General features: G+C 42.7%; 1 protein-coding gene across 3 annotated transcripts in view; it reads right to left on the bottom strand.

Moving 5' to 3' along the window:
* OGDHL (oxoglutarate dehydrogenase L) overlaps nt 1-24,493 on the bottom strand; it is a 129,777-nt gene that overhangs the window by 2,106 nt on the left and 103,178 nt on the right. For 2 of the 3 annotated variants that reach the window (XM_069753145.1, XM_069753147.1), the window contains exons 16-21: nt 18,299-18,426; nt 5,664-5,842; nt 4,310-4,381; nt 3,895-4,020; nt 3,735-3,807; nt 1,141-1,304 (exon numbers count right to left, since the gene is read on the bottom strand). In XM_069753145.1, the coding sequence (XP_069609246.1) occupies nt 1,141-1,304; nt 3,735-3,807; nt 3,895-4,020; nt 4,310-4,381; nt 5,664-5,842; nt 18,299-18,426 (742 nt within the window). Of the gene's footprint in view, nt 1-806; nt 940-1,140; nt 1,305-3,734; nt 3,808-3,894; nt 4,021-4,309; nt 4,382-5,663; nt 5,843-18,298; nt 18,427-24,493 lie in introns of those variants that run through there. The other variant, XM_069753146.1, reaches the window with a different exon arrangement.

Raw genomic sequence — 24,493 nt, forward strand, 5'->3', positions numbered from 1 at the left:
AGATCGGGGAGGGTCCCAGTGGTGGATCCTTTAGCAATCACAGCACGGGATCACATATGTCAAGTGGTACAATGTCGATGAATTTCAATGTAGCAGATGAATTACATTCATTTAAAGGGGCTTTCCCAGAACAAACCTGCTACATTTGAATTCATAAAAAAATAAGAAAAAAAAAAAATACAGAAACATAATTAAATACCCTTCAGTAAATAAACAGCATAGTGAATGAAAATGATATACGGTACTTAGGTAACATGTTTTGTGATTAAAAAAAAATGCAATAGCCATCCCACCACTCCATGGTGACCATAATTGGGACAGTCCCAACTCTAATATTAGAAACCTTACCATTTGTCAAGTCACATGCATGCATTTTTTTTACATCTGAATTCATCAACATTGTATGACTCGACATTCGTGTATTAATTCCGACTAGTCAGGCCAATGGAGCATTATACATGCTGCTAACAAGGTCACCTTGCCAACAGTGGGATGGCTTTTATTTTTATGCGATTTTTGATCAAAAACAGTGTGATGAAGAACCCTGTGTTACTTAAATACACTTTTGCTTTTTACTCATTTAGTTACAGCAGGGTTTATATAAATTTTTCTTTTTGTATGCTTTATAACCAAAGTGAACATGTGTTTATATGCTGCATGTATACCAACTTAAACCAAGCTCAATGTTTGTGTTTTTACACTGCTCAAACAAGAATCTTTCTCCGAGCTAGGACTCTTCGCCAACAATTCACTGCGATTTAGGACAAAGGACAGTAACACAAATGTGAATGACACAAAATGACACCCAGACGTCTTCTCTTCATAAACTGTTTCTCCATATGTTCCCATTGCATCTGCTTCCCTCTACCATTCCAGGATTTGTCGCTCATACATCTTAGCTCTTCTTCATAAGTATATTTTTGCTGACAGGCTATCCACCTAAGAAAAAAATTAACCTTCTGATGTGGGTATTCCTGCCGTGATACTAATCAGGGGTCGATGCATCAAGTATGTAATTGTATTAGCATGGTTGGAAAATATCCTATTTCCTTGTCACATGTGGCCCGATAATTCATTTGTAACAAATCTTGCTGTCAAAATATTCTGTGCCAAACAGATTAAGGCCGAGAAATATGTTACCTGCTCCAGCCTTGTGATTGCTACTTGGCTTTCCAGCTGTTTTTGATGTCTTTCCTTGACAAGCTCATAATAAACCTTCCCGGTGCAGAAAACGACCCGTCTCACATTCTGAGGATTCTGACAAGCTGCTCCACTTTCAGGAATCACACGGCGGAAGACGGTGCCTTCACATTAAATAATGAAACTAATAGTTAATGCTTCAGAATAAGAATACAAAGGAATATCTGCATCACATCCTGCAATAAGCAGAGTATACGGTATCAGTTCACGCTGCCCCCATGGTGCCACATCCATACATTCACATAATGAATGAATTTTTGTTTTCCTTGACTGTACATAATTACGACATTGAAGAATCAAATACTTGTACATATTACCACAACAACTTATTTCACACATGTCCATTAATACTTTAACCCTTTAAAAGGACCAAGAAAGCCTAAGTGTGAGCTTCACAAGAGGACAGAGATAATAGTGATCTGGCCCTTCAGCAGGCTCCTGGCTGTCATAATAACCAATTTGTCACCCCAGGATCGTGTTGTGCCAATGGAAGCAGATGGGTGAGACTGCCAGCACATATTACATTTATACAGAGTGTGGACAGAGCTCGGCCGAAAGGTGGCCGGAGCTCGGCCAAAAGGCGGCCAGGGCGCGGCAAAATTTGGCCAGAGCGCGGCAAAATTTGGCCAGAGCTCAGCAAAAGGCGACCAGAGCTTGGCAGAGAGACTGGCAAATGACTTACTCTTTCCAAAGACCATACTTAGGACCAGGGGGCACTCAAGAAGGTGGTTAGGGTTCTGTACATTTAGAGCAGTCAGACTGTGGAATACCCTACCACAAGAAGGAGTAATGGCAGACGCTAACAGCTTTTAAAAAAGGGCTGATTTCCTCAATACACATAACATTGCAGGTTATACAGGGGTGAACCTAGCCACACTGCTGCCTGAGGCGAACTTCAAAACGGCGCCCCCCCCCCCAAACACATATACAGTACAGCCCCCCTATAGGGCTCCCATCTCATATACAGTCCCCCCCATACATTACATGAGTGATAACTATTGTACATTCTACAATAGATCATAAATCAGACAGTATAGTCCTCCATACAGTATTCTGGGCACCACAGTGTTCCATACAGAATAATGAGCCCCATATATTGCTCCATACAGAATAACATGTCCGATATATTGCTCCATACAGTATAATGAGCCCATATATTGCTCCATACAGTATAATGAGTCCCACATGATGCTCCATACTGTATAATGGCCACAGTGCTCCAGACTGTATAATGGCCTCACATGATGCTCCATACTGTATAATGGCCACACATGATGTTCCATACTGTATAATGGCTACACATGATGCTCCGTACTGTATAATGGGCACACAGTTACTCCTACACACGCGGCTGCGCTCCGTATACCTTGCACACACGGCTCCACTCCGTACTCACGCGGCTCCGCTCCATACACCTCGCACACACCCGGCTCTGCTCCATATACCTCGTGCACATTCAGCTCCGCTCCGTACACCTCGTACACACACGGCTCCGCTCCGTACACCTCATACACACACGGCTCCGCTCCGAACACCTCATACACACGGCTCCGCTCCATACACCTCATACACTCAGCTCCGCTCCATACACCTCATACACACACGGCTCCGCTCCGTACACCTCATACACACGGCTCCGCTCCATACACCTCATACACACGGCTCCGCTCCATACACCTCATACACACGGCTCTGCTCCGTACACATCGTAAACACTCCACTCCATACACCTCATACACACACGGCTCTGCTCCGTACACCTCGTACACACACGGCTCTGGAAAAGTATAATGTTACGGGATATATACACTAGATTCCTTGATAGGGCGTTGATCCAGGGAACTAGTCTGATTGCCGTATGTGGAGTCGGGAAGGAATTTTTTTTCCCCAATGTGGAGCTTACTCTTTGACACATGGTTTTTTTTTGCCTTCCTCTGGATCAACATGTTAGGGCATGTTAGGTTAGGCTATGGGTTGAACTAGATGGACGCTCCGCTCCATACACCTCATACACACACGGCTCCGCTCCATACACCTCATACACACGGCTCCAATCCATACACACACAGATCCGCTCCATACACCTCATACACACATGGCTCTGCTCCATACACCTCGTACACATTCAGCTCCACTTCATACACACACTTACCATTACAACCAGCACAGCAGAGTCCTGCAATCCATGGAGGTCCCGATCATGTGACCCGTGACTCCTCCCCTCCTGTGACCTCATCACAGGTCCTGTTTGCACAGAGCAGCCAATATGTCGTGTGCTGCTCTGTGGGTGCAGGGATGACCGGCTGATATTGCACACCGTGGGTTGTCAGCAGGGGCGCGCGCACCGCACTAGTGACAGCAAATGTCAGAGATTATGGAGTCGGCACCAGGTGTTCTGACCGCCGCTCTGCCGCCCCCTGTCTTTCAGTGAGGACCGCCGCCTGAAGCAAAGGGCTCAACTCGCCCCATGATAGCGGCGCCCCTGGGATTATAAATAATTTAATCGGAGTATTTAAATCTAACTTTTTACCAACCTGTTTTCATTTCTTCAAAACTTGATTTTGCCTCTGGGTGCCTCAGCAAAGACTTTGGTGTAAAAACAATGAGCTGAAAAGAAGAAGATTCAGAATATTGGTGATCTGTAAACACTTACACTCTTGATTTTAACGTTCGGAAGACAATTGTGTAAGTTACCGGCTTACGAAAGGGTAGTAAAATTTGGCGCCTGAGGACATGAAAGTAACTGGCAGGTGTTGAACAGTTCACCACAATCCAGTTGCAGTCATACAGTTGGGTCACCTCATAATCTTGGGTAAATTCCTACCAGAAGAAAAAAGAAGCAAATAAACACAAATGCCTAAAACACATTTAAAAAAAAAAAACAAGTAGTAGGTAAAACCGGCCCACACCTCAGCTGAATCTCATGTAGAAGTAACCTGGTCAGAAGTCACCTACATGTATTTCATTATACAATAGCCAAATTGACATTAGAAAAATATTGCAGTAATAAAATGTAGCATTGCTCAAAAATAATAGATTTTTAAGGCTGGTACACTGAGAAAATGAGGTCACGATGGTATACAGAATAGCGCTGGACAAATCAACTTACAGGATAAGCATCACAGTCATCATTGCTCATCTGTAGGAACCTTTCGGGTCTGGCTGAAGAATGCTCTGGCCCCTGGTAATAATATTAAGCAGAAGAGTTTAAGAATGCTTGTCTCAGAATCACATTATTGAAAGCAAAGGAAAAGCTGCAGCATTAAAGCCTTCTAGGAAGCAATTTATTCTGGTGCAATAGGAGATGTCCCTCAAGAAATATGAACTACCAGCTGGAAAGGGTAGCCAAGGTTATCATTAGGAAAAAAATGAAACTCAATTTGTATACCATTGAGATTCACTAGACTGGTAATACATTGGAGAATCACTTTAGGAAGAATCATATGTACTCAAGTGACATTAATGTATTGATAGGTTAGAAAAGAACATGAAGGGTAATATATGCACTGGTTGTAATGAAATAAAAAGAACACGCACTTATAAAATGAAAAACGGATGTCTTGGAATCTGCGAAGGGTGTAGTGATAAGAAGAGACTAAGCGTGTAGAGTTCTCATAAGGACAACATACAGACGTGTTATACAATTCATGTAGATGATCGCTGCGGAGCTAAAACCCCAGCCACCAGTTGGTATCATAGAGAAAAACTGTGGGCAGTCACATATGTACTTTACTATGGCGTCCTCTTAAGTTAATATACCCATGTATTATGGTCACCCTGTAATTCAGGGATCTGACAAGTCCTCCAGAGTGGGAGAACTTTTAGTAGAGAGTCTTCATTTGAGCCTATATAGTACGATCTGGAATACCCAGCAAGTGGATGACGTGGTACGATCTGCATTTTGCAGCTTTTTTTCCACGGGGCACTTTTAAAAGAACAATGGTGAAAATAGCGCTGGGGTCATGGCAATACTGCACATTGCCCTAGTCGGAGCTTACATACCGTATCTGTGGTGGCCTGTATGCCTCATCATGAAGCACTTTGTACTCGATCTTTATAAAATCCCTTACTTGCACATTTGTATGCGATTAATTTCATTTTCTGTTTTTTCATAATGTGTGCTATTATGTATAGATTATGTGCTTCGTTTTAGAAGCATATTTTATTTTTGGTTATATATTTATACTTTTCTTTAAGGGGAGCACCTTCTAATAGATCATCTCTAACTGCAATTCTGGGTGGCTGCCTCAACGCTCTGCTATAAATTATATCTGTTCAATTATACATTGTTCAGAAAAAAAAAATAGGTGGAACTAAGCAGTCATGATAAAAAGCAACTGCGGATTGATAAATTATTCATGAGTTTACCCTCCCGGGGCACTTAGCCTTTATTAACCTCCCCACTGTGTAAATCAGTCAGTGACCCTGCATGATGAGCAGATGTGAGATCAGCGTTCCCTCACCATTCCTTCCATGCCATGCGGTAGGAGCAGCACGATTCCGTTGTGACGCACCCACTTGGCCTGTCCAGAGCTGATAAACTGGTCAATTATACATTGTGCAGTGTTGTGAAAGTCACCAAACTGAGCTTCCCACAATACCAAGGCATTAGGACTAGCCATGGCAAAACCAAGCTCAAAGCCTAAAAGCAAAAGAAACCTTATTAGATAATTGCATGGTTATGGATATTTCCAGCTCTGGCACTTGTGTGATATTATAATAATACAGTTGATACATCTTTCATGCCATTTGCCATTTTTCTTATTGCATCTGATCAAAGGATATGTCTGCCGTCATGATGGACTACACCACACCTGGAGACCCTCTGTTACCGAAAGCCTAACAAGTAAATTATTATTTTCTTTAATGTAACCCATTCCCTCCTAGGCAATTGTTTGTTTTGCGCTTCTGTTCCTTTATAAGGCCCATCTATTGACTTGCCTTCACAGGAAAACAAAGATGGCATCCCTTCAGAAGGCCCTCAGATGCTAAGACAACTCATTGCCCCCCCCCCCAATTATGCCACCAAGGGTCAACGGGAGCTGATGTGCACACGTATCACACCATTGATCACACCATTTAAATGCCGCTATTAGTGATTGGCAGAGGCATGTAAATGACTAATCAGCAGTAGTCGCAGATAGCAGTGGTCACAGTTACAGCAAGTTTCCGGCTGCAAATCACAGCCCACATCTCCCGGGTATACTGAGCTCGCTCCAAACACTAGCAAATGACACATGACATGCAATCATGTCAGATATAAATTGGTAATTGATTTATTACCCTGCATGCATTGCAAATTTAGGACTTTATCTAATATTCGCTACCTTTTTTTGCTTCCTCCTGTCGCTAACACCATGCTGCAGTGCTGTTTTAATGCCCAGTTCACGCTCCTTTAGATGCTCCTTTCAACTAGCAAAACACTATATTCAAACAGTCCGTGTACAGGACTTTACCTATCTGACCCCCTGCTACACCGGAACTCAGACAGTTATGGTCTATGGAGCAGTCCTAGACTTTGACACACGGTATGCATATTGGAATTTGCAGAAATAGTTAATTATACACTTCACCAGATGTGCAAGCAATTACCAACAAACCTTACTGTGCACACTGACTGTTGACTTTTCCTTTCAGCCGGTAAAACCCCCTTTTAACCAATTATGTACACAATTCAGTAGTCTGCAGACCTTTGTTTTATGGCCTCCAACACCGGAGCTACCGCCTCACCAACACCGGAGCTACCGCCTCACCAACACCGGAGCTCCTGCAACCCTCAACCTACTGTCTCCTTCCCCATAATCCTGTAGAATGTAAGCCCGCAAGGGCAGGGTCCTCGCCCCTCTGTATCAGTCCGTCATTGTTAGTTTGTTTACTGTATGTGATATTTGTAACTTGTATGTAACCCCTTCTCATGTACAGCACCATGGAATCAATGGTGCTATATAAATAAAGAATAATAATAATAATAATAACGTCCAGAAAACACCTTTTAGTCTATTTCTAGTTGAAAAACAATACCCATATTTAGCAGTGTCATCAGCATAAACCCTATTAATAGAATTTCTATAATCATCAGAAAGAGAATTAAAAAATGTGTTAGTCCTCAGATCTGGCGCAAAGCTCCCGAGTGGGGAGGTAGCACCACTCGCTCTGCCCAGGCTTTGGAGCCCACACAAGTTTAAGGTGAGCGGTCTCCTCCTTTCTGTACCCCGGGCTTCCACCAGCTATCTTTGGGTGCATACGCCATCCGTCCCTCCTCGTGAGGAGTTTGACCCAAACCGAGCAATAACAGTGGTCCAATGACCTGCACGGGCGAATGACGGGGCACCCAACCACCCCGGTGTGGGGGCCAGTGGTCCGAATTGCTCCCGCGCGGAGAAGAAAAACAATCTTCTCCAAGGGTGGCCCTTTTCTTCCAGATGAACAGCCCGCCTGCGGAGGCCCACACCGCACAGAGTTCGAAGGATGGACTCCGCTGTGGGCATCGGCGGCAGTGGGTATACAAAAAAAACGTTAGAAAGGGTTTGGCTTTTATAGTTACTTTGCTCTCATCTCACCGTGAGTTCTTATGTTTTCTGCTTATTCATTTTAACAAAGCTTTCCCTTAGTCTCTAAACATTTTTTGATTGAACAGATGTCTGGTAAAGCGGCATCCATACTTTCATACCTCCATTAGAGAGTCGGGTTTCTCAGTTCTTTAATACACGGAGTATTGCTTACAAGAGGTACGTGGAACTTAAGGATAGCACTGTACTAAAAACTTTCTCTAAATGGTAATGCTTAGTTTACATTTGTATATTAAATTTTAAGTGATATATGTCACAAACTTTGCAAAAGGGTGAGTAAAAAATGAATAGTTTAAATTTTTCGAAAATAAAATAAATAAATCGACAAAACAAATATCCAGACATTTGTTTTTTCTAGGAAGCATTCAGTGATGCAGTAATCACCCAATGTTTGTGAGACTAGCACAAAAAAAAAAAAAAGACAGAAGCCTGGAACATCTGTCCTCTGTACTTCCTGTTCCAGCCGTATGGAGATGTGACCGCTGCAGCCAAATACTGGCAACAGCAGTGATGTGTTGTTCACCGCTGCAACAGTCACATGTCAGGAAATGTTAAAGGAGCGTCAGGCGATCGATGAAGGGAAGTTCAAAAGGTGGAAAATCCATTTAAATGCAAAATATGCTGCATTGTTCTGACTTTCCAGAAGGGCGTCAGATAAATATACAATACCAAGCATACTTTTTATACACTGCGTGTTCTGCCTACTTATTTTGGAAAAGATTGGTTTATCCACTTCCTGACATCAACTCAATAGTTCAGCAGGCTCCTTACAAATCAGGTGTGCAGGGTTTTTTCAGTACATTATATGGTGACGTGTACATGGTCATTCAAAACAGAACACCCCCCCCAACGAGGCAGGGTCCTCTCTCCTCCTGTTCCAGTCGTGATCTGTGTTAAGATTACTGTACTTGTTTTTTTATTTCCTCACATGTAAAGCGCCATAGAATAAATGGCGCAATAATAATAATAATAATAATAATAATATTGTACACACATATAGATACACATATGCATACATACATACATTTATAAAAGTGGCATATTGATTACCGAAATAGCTATAATGAGGTTTTATTAATGACACGCTCTGTATGACAGAAAGTGACTGCTTTGAACTAGCGTATAAGTTTATGGTGGCTTTTAGCTAATTAGTCCTCTCTTGCCAAGTGTGTTGTGCATACCGGGGAGGATGACAGGCAGGCTCAGACTTATTATTCTATACACGTGGAGACGAGCAGAAGCCACAACTAAGCTTTCAGTGGCAGGTGTCATGTATCTGTCATTTCTACTATTACCAGGTCAAATTCCCTCTGGGAAAGAAACCTGCGAGTTTCTATTTTCTCATTGTGTTGAATAAACCTTGTGCCATATGAAAGGATTGCTATAAATGAATATAAGAAATATTAAGATTTAGGGAAAAAAATGTACTAAAGATTAGATGTCAACAATTTTAATTACAATCTAAAATGTGTTTTAAAGTTTACATCCAAGTGCAAAAATAGTCAAAAACCAAGATAAATTAACATGTATAATTTGGCTGCTGCCTTGATCTGTCAAACAATACCTATGACCAAAGGTTGACAGCTGCCATTCTCCTAAAACTAGTGCTGCCAGCCACACTCTTCTCTTGGATTCTGATACTGGTCTAAAGAGTTTTGCGGCAAAAGCTTCTCGCATCAGCAGTCGCTAGGTTAAAATATTAAACTCTGGTTAGAATGGCGCTCCCCAGAGCCAGTGCTGGATCTGAGCCGCTACCCGTATTTGCCGACAGGCTGCAGCGAAGACATCACAAGTACAGCACAAGAGACTGCCGAGACAACAAATGGGCTTAGCGGCTCGTGCCGTGTACATTGGCCAATTTCAGATTACAGATACTGTACATCTCTCTCAACCATGAAAAGCCGAGATGGAAACACTGTATGGCTATGTGCACAGGTCCGGAATTGCAACGGAAATTTCTACGACAATTCCGGAACTCCCTGCTGCGGGAAAAACGCATGCGGAATTGGCATGCGTTTTCCCGCTAAACACTAGCATTTTACAAGTGTAATTAGCTTGCAGAATGCTAGCGTTTTCCAAGTGATCTGTAGCATCGCTTGGAAAACTGATTGACAGGTTGGTCACACTTGTCAAACATCGTGTTTGACAAGTGTGACCAACTTTTTGCCTATGCAGCATCAATAATAAAAAGATCTAATGTTAAAAATAATAAAAAAATCGTGATATTCTCACCTTCCGATGTCCCCGGCAGCCTTCCCGCTCCACGCGATGCTCGCGTTCCCAGTAATGCCTAGCGGCAATAACCCCAGATGATGTAGCTGTCTCGCGAGACCGGACGTCATCACAGGTCACTGCCGCAAAGCATCCCTGGGAACAGGAGCATCGCGAGGAGCGAGAAGACTGCCGGGGACACCGGAAGGTGAGAATATCAGAATTTTTTATTTTAATTATTTTTTAACAATTATGTAGTTCCCAGGGCCTGGAGGAGAGTCTCCTCTCCTCCACCCTGGGTACCAACCGCAAATGATCCGCTTACTTCCCGTATGGTGGGCATAGCGGGTAAGCGGAATCCCCGCGATTCCGCACAAAGAATGACCATGCTGGATTTTTTTCTGGAATGCGATTCCACCGCGGAAAAAAACGCAGCATGTGCACAAAAAATGTGGAATGCATTCTAATAATAGGATTCTTAATGTATGTGCACATGAACGTGTGCACATAGCCTAATGTATGAAAATTCTGTAATTTTTTTTTATCCATACAAAAATTTCTGATGAAACACTAAAAACTGACCAAGACCGAACCCCGATGAAACTCAGGACAAAACACTATTGACACTTGGGCCATATTTTTTTTGTTTTGCATACAAGCACAAACAGGAATGTCTGAATGAGGTCTTAGGACTCTCCTACACGAGCTAATAAGCCATATAGAGCGCGGTCAAACAACTGTATTATTTCGACAGAATGGAACGTAGTGCATCGACTAGCCAGCAACTCTTCTGACCAGAGTGACACGGCTACATAGAAATAGATGAAGCTGTCATGCTCTGTCAGCCAGCGGACAGCCCATGCACTGCATTCAGAGGTCGGTCTGATTTATATGACCATCTGACTGACTAGCTATATGGTCAGTTGGCCATTGATAGAGCAATCAGAACGCTTTAGCTTCATTTTTATATGTGAAAAAAATGACCTGTCTTTTTACTGTCATCCACCATTCATTCAATCTTCGCCTGCTTAGGTCTCATTCAAATGTCCTTCAATTTTCATGTACGCAGGAAAAAAAACAATCTGAGTTTTCTTAGTGTTTTCGATCAAATTTTCTTAATAGTTTAATCAGGGATTCAGCAGTGATTTTCATGTATGGGAAAAATAAATAAATACGTTACAAAGCTTCTCCTATATGTTTAGAACAATATTGATGTTAAGTGCAACATTACAATAAGCCCCAGAAGAAGCTGTAAAAGCGAAACCCAGGATCAGGTAGAAGTCTAGTTTGCCACTGGAACTCTATACTTTTATATAATGCATGGGGTTTTCTTATAATTGTTTTTGACAATGTAAGAATAAATAACCTTTATTACCCAAGTATAATGCCAGCTGCACTATGGTATTATGCTAAATATATCACTAGTGTGATCAAGATCAAAATAGGAAGTTTTTGTTTAGCTGCATTGGAGGACCACAAGTACCAGTGTACAATCATTGTAGCAGAGATGTTCCACTTTGGAGACTTTTTTCTACTAATGTTTGCAATGTTAGTCATGGACAAGACACAGATTGCACACCGATATCATCCGTGATTTTCACGGACCCATGGACTTGTATGAATATACAGTAATCTTTGGCTCTTATCGAAAACGAACATGTTCGTAAAGAATGTTTGTTTAGGCAATTATTAGCTCATACAAAAATCCTGCAAGTCATAATTATGATCTTGAGCTTACAATGTAGAAACAGGTTAAGTACAATAATGGGGCAGTTCCTCTTCAAATCTTGATTGTGTGTTAGAAATACTGGACAGTCTATGCTTTACATGAAATATAGTCAAAATAGTAAAAAAAAATAGTATAATACTGAAAAATAGTATATTCAGGACGTTTCTAACAGAAAAGAAGGCACTCGGATAAGAGGAATACCAAGCCTGGATGTTGCTTTATATCTCCTGATAATATAATAAGAACCAAACTATCACTCGATGTCCCTGTCCTAACATGGGCACCCCGCCTGTTATGGCTGGCAATCAGGCAACACAGCGTGCAGTAATCAGCGCACATACAGAGATCTGGCAATAACCAAAAACAATAGGACGAGCTCTGAGATGTGGAATCTCTGTAGACTGCAGTACCTGATCTATCCTCACACAACTATAAGCAGCAGTGGATTGCGCCTATCACTACCTATGCAACTCGGCACTGCCTGAGGAGCTGACTAGCCTGAAGACAGAAATACAAGCCTGACTTACCTCAGAGAAATACCCCAAAGGAATAGGCAGCCCCCCACATATAATGACTGTTAGCAAGATGAAAAGACAAACGTAGGAATGAAATAGATTCAGCAAAGTGAGGCCCGATATTCTAGACAGAGCGAGGATAGCAAAGAGAACTATGCAGTCTACAAAAAACCCTAAAACGAAAACCACGCAAAGGGGCAAAAAGACCCACCGTGCCGAACTAACAGCACGGCGGTGCACCCCTTTGCTTCTCAGAGCTTCCAGCAAAAGTTAATAGCAAGCTGGACAGAAAAAACAGAAAACAAACTAGAAGCACTTATCTAGCAGAGCAGCAGGCCAAAGGAAAGATGCAGTAGCTCAGATCCAACACTGGAACATTGACAAGGAGCAAGGAAGACAGACTCAGGTGGAGCTAAATAGCAAGGCAGCCAACGAGCTCACCAAAACACCTGAGGGAGGAAGCCCAGAGACTGCAATACCACTTGTGACCACAGAAGTGAACTCAGCCACAGAATTCACAACAGTACCCCCCCCTTGAGGAGGGGTCACCGAACCCTCACCAGAACCCCCAGGCCGACCAGGATGAGCCACATGAAAGGCACGAACAAGATCTGGGGCATGGACATCAGAGGCAAAAACCCAGGAATTATCTTCCTGAGCATAACCCTTCCATTTGACCAGATACTGGAGTTTCCGTCTAGAGACACGAGAATCCAAAATCTTCTCCACAATATACTCCAATTCCCCCTCCACCAAAACAGGGGCAGGAGGCTCCACAGATGGAACCATAGGTGCCACGTATCTCCTCAACAACGACCTATGGAATACATTATGTATGGAAAAGGAGTCTGGGAGGGTCAGACGAAAAGACACCGGATTGAGAATCTCAGAAATCCTATACGGACCAATAAAACGAGGTTTAAATTTAGGAGAGGAAACCTTCATAGGAATATGACGAGAAGATAACCAAACCAGATCCCCAACACGAAGTCGGGGTCCCACACGGCGTCTGCGATTAGCGAAAAGCTGAGCCTTCTCCTGGGACAAGGTCAAATTGTCCACTACCTGAGTCCAGATCTGCTGCAACCTGTCCACCACAGAATCTACACCAGGACAGTCCGAAGACTCAACCTGTCCTGAAGAGAAACGAGGATGGAACCCAGAATTGCAGAAAAAAGGAGAGACCAAGGTAGCCGAGCTGGCCCGATTATTAAGGGCGAACTCAGCCAACGGCAAAAATGACACCCAATCATCCTGGTCAGCGGAAACAAAACATCTCAGATATGTTTCCAAGGTCTGATTGGTTCGTTCGGTCTGGCAATTAGTCTGAGGATGGAAGGCCGAGGAAAAGGATAGGTCAATGCCCATCCTACCACAAAAGGCTCGCCAGAACCTCGAGACAAACTGGGAACCTCTGTCAGAAACAATATTCTCAGGAATGCCATGTAAACGAACCACATGCTGGAAGAACAAAGGCACCAAATCAGAGGAGGAAGGCAATTTAACCAAGGGCACCAGATGGACCATTTTAGAAAAGCGATCACAGACCACCCAAATGACCGACATTTTTTGAGAAACGGGAAGGTCAGAAATGAAATCCATCGAAATATGTGTCCAAGGCCTCTTCGGGACCGGCAAGGGCAAAAGCAACCCACTGGCACGTGAACAGCAGGGCTTAGCCCTAGCACAAATTCCACAGGACTGCACAAAAGCACGCACATCCCGTGACAGAGACGGCCACCAGAAGGATCTAGCAACCAACTCCCTGGTACCAAAGATTCCTGGATGACCGGCCAGCACCGAACAATGAAGTTCAGAGATAACTTTACTAGTCCACCTATCAGGGACGAACAGTTTCTCGGCCGGACAACGATCAGGTTTATTAGCCTGAAATTTCTGCAACACTCTCCGCAAATCAGGGGAGATGGCAGACACAATGACTCCTTCCTTGAGGATACTCGCCGGCTCAGATAACCCCGGAGAGTCGGGCACAAAACTCCTAGACAGAGCATCCGCCTTCACATTTTTAGAGCCCGGAAGGTATGAAATCACAAAATCAAAACGAGCAAAAAATAACGACCAACGGGCCTGTCTAGGATTCAAGCGCTTGGCAGACTCAAGATAAGTAAGGTTCTTATGATCAGTCAAAACCACCACGCGATGCTTAGCACCCTCAAGCCAATGACGCCACTCCTCGAATGCCCACTTCATGGCCAGCAACTCTCGGTTGCCCACATCATAATTACGCTCAGCAGCAGAAAATTTCCTGGAAAAGAAAGCACATGGTTTGAACACTGAGCAACCAGAACCTCTCTGTGACAAAACCGCCCCTGCACCAATCTCAGAAGCATCAACCTCGACCTGGAACGGAAGAGAAACATCAGGTTGACACAACACAGGGGCACAGCAAAAACGACGCTTCAACTCCTGAAAAGCTTCCACGGCAGCAGAAGACCAATTAACCAAATCAGCACCCTTCTTGGTCAAATCGGTCAATGGTCTGGCAATGCTAGAAAAATTACAGATGAAGCGACGATAAAAATTAGCAAAGCCCAGGAATTTCTGCAGACTTTTTAGAGATGTCGGCTGAGTCCAATCCTGGATGGCCTGAACCTTAACCGGATCCATCTCGATAGTAGAAGGGGAAAAGATGAACCCCAAAAATGAAACTTTCTGCACACCGAAGAGACACTTTGATCCCTTCACGAACAAGGAATTAGCACGCAGTACCTGGAAAACCATTCTGACTTGCTTCACATGAGACTCCCAATCATCTGAGAAGATCAAAATGTCATCCAAGTAAACAATCAAGAATTTATCCAGATACTCACGGAAAATGTCATGCATAAAAGACTGAAAAACAGATGGAGCATTGGCAAGTCCGAACGGCATCACCAGATACTCAAAATGACCCTCGGGCGTATTAAATGCCGTTTTCCATTCATCTCCCTGCCTGATTCTCACCAGATTATACGCACCACGAAGATCAATCTTAGTAAACCAACTAGCCCCCTTAATCCGAGCAAACAAGTCAGAAATCAATGGCAAGGGATACTGAAACTTAACAGTGATCTTATTAAGAAGGCGGTAATCAATACACGGTCTTAGCGAACCATCCTTCTTGGCTACAAAAAAGAACCCTGCTCCCAATGGTGACGACGATGGGCGAATATGTCCCTTCTCCAGGGACTCCTTCACATAACTGCGCATAGCGGTGTGTTCAGGTACGGACAAATTAAATAAACGACCCTTAGGGAATTTACTACCAGGAATCAAATCGATAGCACAATCACAATTCCTATGCGGAGGTAGGGCATCAGACTTGGACTCTTCAAATACATCCTGAAAGTCCGACAAGAACTCTGGGATGTCAGAAGGAATGGATGACGAAATAGACAAAAATGGAACATCACCATGTACTCCCTGACAACCCCAGCTGGTTACCGACATAGAGTTCCAATCCAATACTGGATTATGGGTTTGTAGCCATGGCAACCCCAACACGACCACATCATGCAAATTATGCAGTACCAGAAAGCGAATAACTTCCTGATGTGCAGGAGCCATGCACATGGTCAGCTGGGCCCAGTACTGAGGCTTATTCTTGGCCAAAGGTGTAGCATCAATTCCTCTCAACGGAATAGGACACCGCAAAGGCTCCAAGAAAAATCCACAACGTTTAGCATAATCCAAATCCATCAGATTCAGGGCAGCGCCTGAATCCACAAACGCCATGACAGAATACGATGACAAAGAGCACATTAAGGTAATGGACAAAAGGAATTTGGACTGTACAGTACCAATAACGGCAGAGCTATCGAACCGCCTAGTGCGTTTAGGACAATTAGAAATAGCATGAGTAGAATCACCACAATAGAAACACAGTCTATTCAGACGTCTGTGTTCTTGCCGTTCTACTTTAGTCATAGTCCTGTCGCACTGCATAGGCTCAGGTTTACTCTCAGACAATACCGCCAGATGGTGCACAGATTTACGCTCGCGCAAGCGACGACCGATCTGAATGGCCAAGGACATAGACTCATTCAAACCAGCAGGCATAGGAAATCCCACCATTACATCCTTAAGAGCTTCAGAGAGACCCTTTCTGAACAAAGCCGCTAGTGCAGATTCATTCCACAGAGTGAGTACTGACCACTTCCTAAATTTCTGACAATATACTTCTACATCATCCTGACCCTGGCATAAAGCCAGCAGATTTTTCTCAGCCTGATCCACTGAATTAGGCTCATCGTAAAGCAATCCCAGCGCCTGGAAAAATGCATCAACATTACTCAATGCAGAATCTCCTGGTGCAAGAGAAAACGCCCAGTCCTGTGGGTCGCCGCGCAAAAAAGAAATAATAATCAAAACCTGTTGAATAGGATTACCAGAAGAATGAGGTTTCAAGGCCAAAAATAGCTTACAATTATTTCTGAAGCTCAGGAACTTAGTTCTGTCACCAAAAAACAAATCAGGAATCGGAATTCTTGGTTCTAGCATCGATTTCTGATCAATAGTATCTTGAATCTTTTGTACATTTACAACGAGATTATCCATTGAGGAGCACAGAGCCTGAATATCCATGTCCACAGCTGTGTCCTGAAGCACTCTAATGTCTAGGGGAAAAAAAAGACTGAAGACAGAGCTAAGAAAAAAAAATGATGTCAGGATTTCTTTTTTCCCTCTATTGGGAATCATTGGTGGGGCTCCTTGTACTGTTATGGCTGGCAATCAGGCAACACAGCGTGCAGTAATCAGCGCACATACAGAGATCTGGCAATAACCAAAAACAATAGGACGAGCTCTGAGATGTGGAATCTCTGTAGACTGCAGTACCTGATCTATCCTCACACAACTATAAGCAGCAGTGGATTGCGCCTATCACTACCTATGCAACTCGGCACTGCCTGAGGAGCTGACTAGCCTGAAGATAGAAATACAAGCCTGACTTACCTCAGAGAAATACCCCAAAGGAATAGGCAGCCCCCCACATATAATGACTGTTAGCAAGATGAAAAGACAAACGTAGGAATGAAATAGATTCAGCAAAGTGAGGCCCGATATTCTAGACAGAGTGAGGATAGCAAAGAGAACTATGCAGTCTACAAAAAACCCTAAAACGAAAACCACGCAAAGGGGCAAAAAGACCCACCGTGCCGAACTAACAGCACGGCGGTGCACCCCTTTGCTTCTCAGAGCTTCCAGCAAAAGTTAATAGCAAGCTGGACAGAAAAAACAGAAAACAAACTAGAAGCACTTATCTAGCAGAGCAGCAGGCCAAAGGAAAGATGCAGTAGCTCAGATCCAACACTGGAACATTGACAAGGAGCAAGGAAGACAGACTCAGGTGGAGCTAAATAGCAAGGCAGCAAACGAGCTCACCAAAACACCTGAGGGAGGAAGCCCAGAGACTGCAATACCACTTGTGACCACAGAAGTGAACTCAGCCACAGAATTCACAACACCCGCCACTGGCTAGCGGTCCTAGGCCCTAAATATCCAATCAAGATGTCCTTTGGTTTCCCTGAATAACCATGTATGGGGTAATGGCAGTTTGTAGGACCTCACATGTCAGAAGTTGGCTGGACAATCAGAAATAAATGTTCATAGAGAAAGTTCAGGTAATCTTTGCCCTATGTGAAAAACCATCAATCCCCAATTTCCATCTTGAGCTGAACTCAAGCTTGGTATCTAGACCTGTTATCCACCACTATTTTATATAGGTTTACAAGAAATGCTAAATTTCATAATGAACTTGCTTGGGTCTGTGTTCTTGTATTTTTTACAGAAAAAGAGTATCTCCTAAAAATAGCAGAAAGTAATAGGCTCCAGTGACTTGTGACCAAACATTACGTTTCTGCATTGTAGGAGAACGAAAACCTTCATGTTATTTCAACAGTAACTCCTAGATCGTTAGCTTGTGAGCAGGACCCTCTCGGGAAGGTTTTTGTTGTTATGTTAGGTCTTTATTGTCTGTACACGTCCCCTCTGAAATATAAAGTTCTGCGGAATGTGTTAGCATTATAGAAATAAATATTATTACACCAGCAAAACCGGGCTCTGGTTTGACTTACCCAGGACACCATACTCGGAAAGAGAGCTGTTACACACAGTGTATGGAGCTTGGTCCGGCCAGAGATGATTCATTGGAACGCAGGTTCTCCGATCAACATCCTGGTCATGTAAAACATGATGACGATGGCTTTCAGGGAAGAAAACAATTACTTTACTTAGCCTTATTGACATTTGAAGCAATTTTCAAATTAAAAAGGAAAAGCAGTCCTAACAACAGCACACATCTCAGCTTCAGCTAATTACTTTCACGTTTGATTAGTGCTTTAAAAGGGAATCTGTCAGCAGCTTTTTGCCATCTAGTCGAAGAGAAACATTATGTAGGGACAGGGACCATGATTCCATCAGTGTGTCACTAAGTAATTTTATCAAAACTGCGGCAAGCAAAGCAGCGTATTCTCTGCTGCAGATCTAGCAGTTCTCTGAATGCCATGCTCTGTATAACCCCACCCACACCACTGATTGGCAGCTGTCAGTGTACAAATCGGCGGTGAGGGTGGAGTTACATAGGTCAGGAGGACTACATGGCACAATACAACTAGTCCTCTGGCGATAATCATCTGCTGATAAAACAGATTCTACTGAAAGTACAACACACAGCCTAGTAACTCATCGCTGGAATCAGGGTCAATGCGCCTACATCACACTGCTCTCAGATTAGGTAGCAAAAACCTGATGACAGATCCCCTTTAAACCATTTATAACCCACCACAGATTTTTCTACTTATCTTTAGCCATCTTGCTAATGCACAATAAACGTTGTGTAAAATATATTTGAGTCCAGAAATATTTTGACAATGACCAAATTTTTGCGATATGGACTCTGAATGCCACTATTTTTTTTTTTTTTATTTACAATTAAACAACTGAGATAATTAAAGTGTAGATTTTCAGGTCTAATATAAGGGGTTGAATAAAAGTATTCTGTAAAACGTTTAGGAATAGCAACAATTTTTCTACAAAGCCACTTTTTTTTTTTATTTCAGGGGCTCAAAAGCATCTGGACAAATTTATTTTACCATAAATAAAATGTTCATTTTTTTATATTTCGTAGAGGATCCTTTGCAGGCAATGACTGCCTAAAGACTGGAAGCCATGGACATCACTAAACGCCGGGTTTTCTCTTTACAGTACTTCCGTTGCTGCTTGTTTGTGGTCTTTCTGCCTTAAGTTTTGCCTTAACCATGTGAAATGCATGCTCAATGGGGTTGAGATCTGATGATTGACTCGACCATTGCAAAATAATTCACTTTGCCTTAAAAAAACATGTGTTTTGGTCAATATCCATCTGTACGGTGAACCACCGTCCCAACAACCTTGCTGCATTTGGTTGAATCTGAGCAGAAAGTCTCAAAATGTTCTCTTTATGGTAGTGTTTGATATGGAAACACCTGCTTCCTGGAGAGGGCTCTTCACTTGGGTGGATGTTGTGAAGCGGTTTTTCTTCACCAAAGGAAGGATTCTGCGATCATCTACTTACTGCCTGTTGTCTGGGGTTTGCCCCTTTAAGTCGTATCCACTATTCTAGGAAGGGTAGTTTTGAGTTTTGTGGCTTCTACAGAGCGGCTGGGCACTTATCGGTAAAAAGTTTAAGCCTCAGTGATCGGTCCAGTGTTGATGTGTCTTCTGTGCTAATGACACTGTAATCTGTCATCATGGTCAGCTAAAGTCTGAAAAAGTGACATCGCCATGGAAGACACCTAGTTAGGTCCTCTAGTTGGTTTCCGTTCCCTTGGCCTGAAGAAGTTTAGGAACAAGTACTCCCAAAATAAAAAAAATAAAATAGAATATGTCCATGCAGAGACTGAAGTACTGGGTCATATTCAGTCAGCGGATGGACTTCACATACAGTACAGACCAAAAGTTTGGACACACCTTCTCATTTAAAGATTTTTCTGTATTTTCATGACTATGAAAATTGTAAATTCACACTGGAGGCATCAAAACTATGAATTAACACGTGGAATTATATACTTAACAAAAAAGTGTGTAACAACTGAAATTATGTCTTATATTCTAGGTTCTTCAAAGTAGCCACCTTTTGCTTTGATGACTGCTTTGCACACTCTTTGGCATTCTCTTGCCCTGTCAGGTTTAATAAGTGGGATTTCTTGCCTTATAAATGGGGTTGGGACCATCAGTTGTGTTGTGCAGAAATCTGGTGGATACACAGCTGATAGTCCTACTGAATAGACTGTTAGCTGCTTTTTTTTCTTGCCATAATACAAATTCTAAGTAAAGAAAAAGGAGTGGCCATCATTACTTTAAGAAATGAAGGTCAGTCAGTCCGAAAAATTGGGAAAACTTGGAAAGTGTCCCCAAGTGCAGTGGCAAAAACCATCAAATGCTACAAAAACTGGCTCACATGAGGACTGCCCCAGGAAAGGAAGACCAAGAGTCACCTCTGCTTCTGAGGATAAGTTTATCCAAGTCACCAGCCTCAGAAATCGCAGGTTAACAGCAGCTCAGATTAGAGACCAGGTCAATGCCGCACAGAGTTCTAGAAGCAGGCACATCTCTACAATAACTGTTAGGCCAGGGTCACACTAGACCATAACACGGACGAGTGCAATGTGATAAAAAAAAAATAAAAAAAGTCGCATAGCACTCGACTCAATGTTAATCTATGGGGCAGCTCCTATTATCCATTGTTTTCTCAGCCGTATTCAGGATCCAAGTGAAATCGCAGCATGCTGCGATTGTCAGCGTATCTCGGCCGAGAATCGCCAATGAAAGTCTATGGGGGTGAGAAAAAAAAACGGGTGTTCTATAGAAAAGCCGGCATTTCAGCTCAGTGTACAGTAAAATCACACTGACATGTAAAGCCGGTAATTCAATTGCCGGCTTTTGCTATCTCCTTCCCAAACCCGACAGGATATGAGACACGGTTTACATACAGTAAACCATTTCATATCCCTTATTTTTTTACATATTCCTCACTAGTAATGTTAGAAGTGTCTGTGTGCAAAATTTGCGGCTGTTAAAATAAAGGGTTAAATCACGGAAAAAAACTGGCGTGGGCTCCCGCGCAATTTTCTCTGCCAGAGTGGTAAAGCCAGTGACTGAGGGCAGATATTAATAGCCTAGAGAGGGACCATGTCTTTAGCCAGCGGGGGGGGGGGGGGGGGGGCCTATAACCATCTGCCCCCAGCCACCCCAGAAAAGGCACATCTGTAAGATGCGACTATTCTGGCACTTGGCCTCTCTCTTCCCACTCCCCCGTAGCGGTGGGATATGGGGTAATAAAGGGTTAATGTCACCTTGCTATTGTAAGGTGATATTAAGACAGGTTAATAATGGAGAGGCGTCAATAAGGCACCTATCCATTATTAATCCTATAGTAATAAAGAGTTAATAATACACACACACACACATTAGGAAAAAATTATTTAAATGAAATAAAGACACAGGGTGTTGTAATAGTTTATTAAACGCTAAATCCAATTGAAGACCCTTGTCACCTGAAACAAAGTTAAAAATAAAAAACAACAATATCCCAGATCTTCCATCATTAAATAATTTTACAAGCAGGAGCCTGCTAATGCAGTCGCTCCTGCCTGTAAAAACTGGGGAATGAATGGGAAGCAGGGGAACGTAGCTACCTACACTTGCGGTGCTGCGCCCCCTGCTGGTATAAACTTATATGAACTCGAGCGTGAGAAAAGATTCAGAAAAATTCCCACGCTGGAGTTCATATGATAGCAAAAAAAAAGTTATATATATATATATATATATATATATATATATATATATATATATAATTTTTTTTTTGTATTACTTTTTTTTTCATTTATTTATTTAGACTGTATATATGTTTTTACTAATATTTGAGGCCATGGATCCATTCTATGTCCGTTTTGCAAGCCGGCGAGAATTTTCTCGCCGTACGGATGCCATGCGGATATTTTGATGTGAGGAAATTGCATCCTCGCACTGCACACAGATCACTTTTGTAAACATTTGTGCGATTCTCGTCCATGTAAAATGGACCGTATTTTTATACGTTGTTCGTGTCCCCGGCCTTAAGAGGAGACTTTGTGCAGCAGGCCTTCATGGTAAAATAGCTGCTAGGAAACCACTGCTAAGGACAGGCAACAAGCAGAAGAGACTTGCTTGGGCTAAAGAACACAAGGAATGGACATTAGACCAGTGGAAATCTGTGCTTTGGTCTGATGAGTCCAAATTTGAGATCTTTGGTTCCAATCACCGTGTATTTGTGCGACGCAGAAAAGGTGAACGGATGCACTCTACATGCCTGGTTCCCACCGTGAAGCATGGAGGAGGAGGTGTGATGGTACTTTGCTGGTGACACTTTTGGGGATTTATTCAAAATTGAAGGCATACTGAACCAGCATGGCTACCACAGCATCTTGCAGCGGCATGCTATTCCATCCGGTTTGCGTTTAGTTGGACCATCATTTATTTTTCAACAGGACAATGATGCCAAACATACCTCCAGGCTGTGTAAAGGCTATTTGACCAAGAAGGAGAGTGATGGGGTGCTACGCCAGATAACCTGGTCCCCCACAGTCACCAGACCTGAACCCAATCGAGACGGTTTGGGGTGAGCTGGACCGCAGAGTGAAGGCAAAAGGGCCAACAAGTGCTAAGCATCTCTGGGAACTCCTTCAAGATTGTTGGAAGACCATTCCCGGTGACTACCTCTTGAAGCTCATCAAGAGAATGCCAAGAGTGTGCAAAGCAGTCATCAAAGCAAAAGGTGGCTATTTTGAAGAACCTAGAATATAAGACATATTTTCAGTTGTTTCACACTTTTTTTGTTAAGTATATAATTCCACATGTGTTAATTCATAGTTTTGATGCCTTCAGTGTGAATGTACAATTTTCATAGTAATGAAATTACAGAAAAATCTTTAAATGAGAAGGTGTGTCCAAACTTTTGGTCTGTATTGTAGATGGTTTGCAAATTAATACAACAGAACAGATTCAAGCAAAATATATTGGACACAACCATACAGGGGTATAAAATAAAAAACAGTATTCTTTATAGTTTTTTACCTTTTTATTGAACTTGCTAAATAATCTCTGCTCATTAGGACCTAAACTATCCCAGACACTAAAGGGCGAAACAAGTGTGCCATTAGCTCTGAATAGAAGTATTGCAACCCCAGTAGGGAAAGTTCGAAAATGACAATTTTTTATATGGGCTATTTTTTTGCAGCCATTAGCTAAATAAACTAGGCTCCCTTCAGGGTCATTTGACTTTTGAAAGCCCGGAGCTTGTGGTTTATTGAGATTTATGTCTGGCATAACATTTCTGAACTGGTGTTGAGGAAAAGTTGCACAAAAATTAGGTAAAGACAGTTATAGGGGTGGAAGAGGTTTATGAAAACATAACACAACCCCCATGTATATAATATTTGTAGAAATAAATGCAATAAATCATATTAACTGCATACATTTTCAATACGGTCAGTAAACCATAGCAGCACAACTTTTGTCATACACAACAGGGTTTCCCAAACTCCAGTCCTCACAGCGCCCAACAGATATGGTGTCCAGGATTTTCTTAGTACTGCTCAAGTGAAAGAACCTGTGGTAACTTCCAACGCCTTGATAATACTTCCATCACCTATACAATACTAAGGAAATCCTGAAAACATGATCTGCTGGAGGCCGTGAGGACTGGAGTTTGGGAAACACTGATACATACATATCATTTGCCTTACCCTTTCCTACAGCTGTAGTTCAATGACTATCATGTCTCACTGCCCATCATCTTGATAACTTAACATCAGTCAATTGTGTGTATAATGTTAAAGTAGCACTCCCATCAAACATTTTATTGGCTAAAACTGAGTAGGTAAATACGTAGTGCAGATGCCTTAATATACTCACCGATCGCAGTCTTCCTGGATTTTTAGCACCACTCGAGTCCTCTCCTGAGTCACGCGACATCGATTCTGACTCGTCGGCTCACACTCATCTTTATGTGCGAGCTGGAAGTCGCTTTTAGGAGACAATCAGACATCTGTGCATGCAGTCCAGTCTCTGACAGATATGCACAGACTAGCCGAAGTTCTCCAGACCCAAATGTGACAGCTTTGTACACTTCTATACTCCTATCGGTGGCTACATTAAAGGGAACCTGTCACCTGAAAAAACGCTATTAACCTGTAGATATGGGGTTGATCTGCAGGTAAATATCGTTGTGAACCTGCCCAGCACCCATGGCG

The sequence above is a fragment of the Ranitomeya imitator genome, chromosome 2 (assembly GCF_032444005.1).
Source record: "Ranitomeya imitator isolate aRanImi1 chromosome 2, aRanImi1.pri, whole genome shotgun sequence".
In the NCBI taxonomy this organism is placed as follows: Eukaryota; Metazoa; Chordata; class Amphibia; order Anura; family Dendrobatidae; genus Ranitomeya; species Ranitomeya imitator.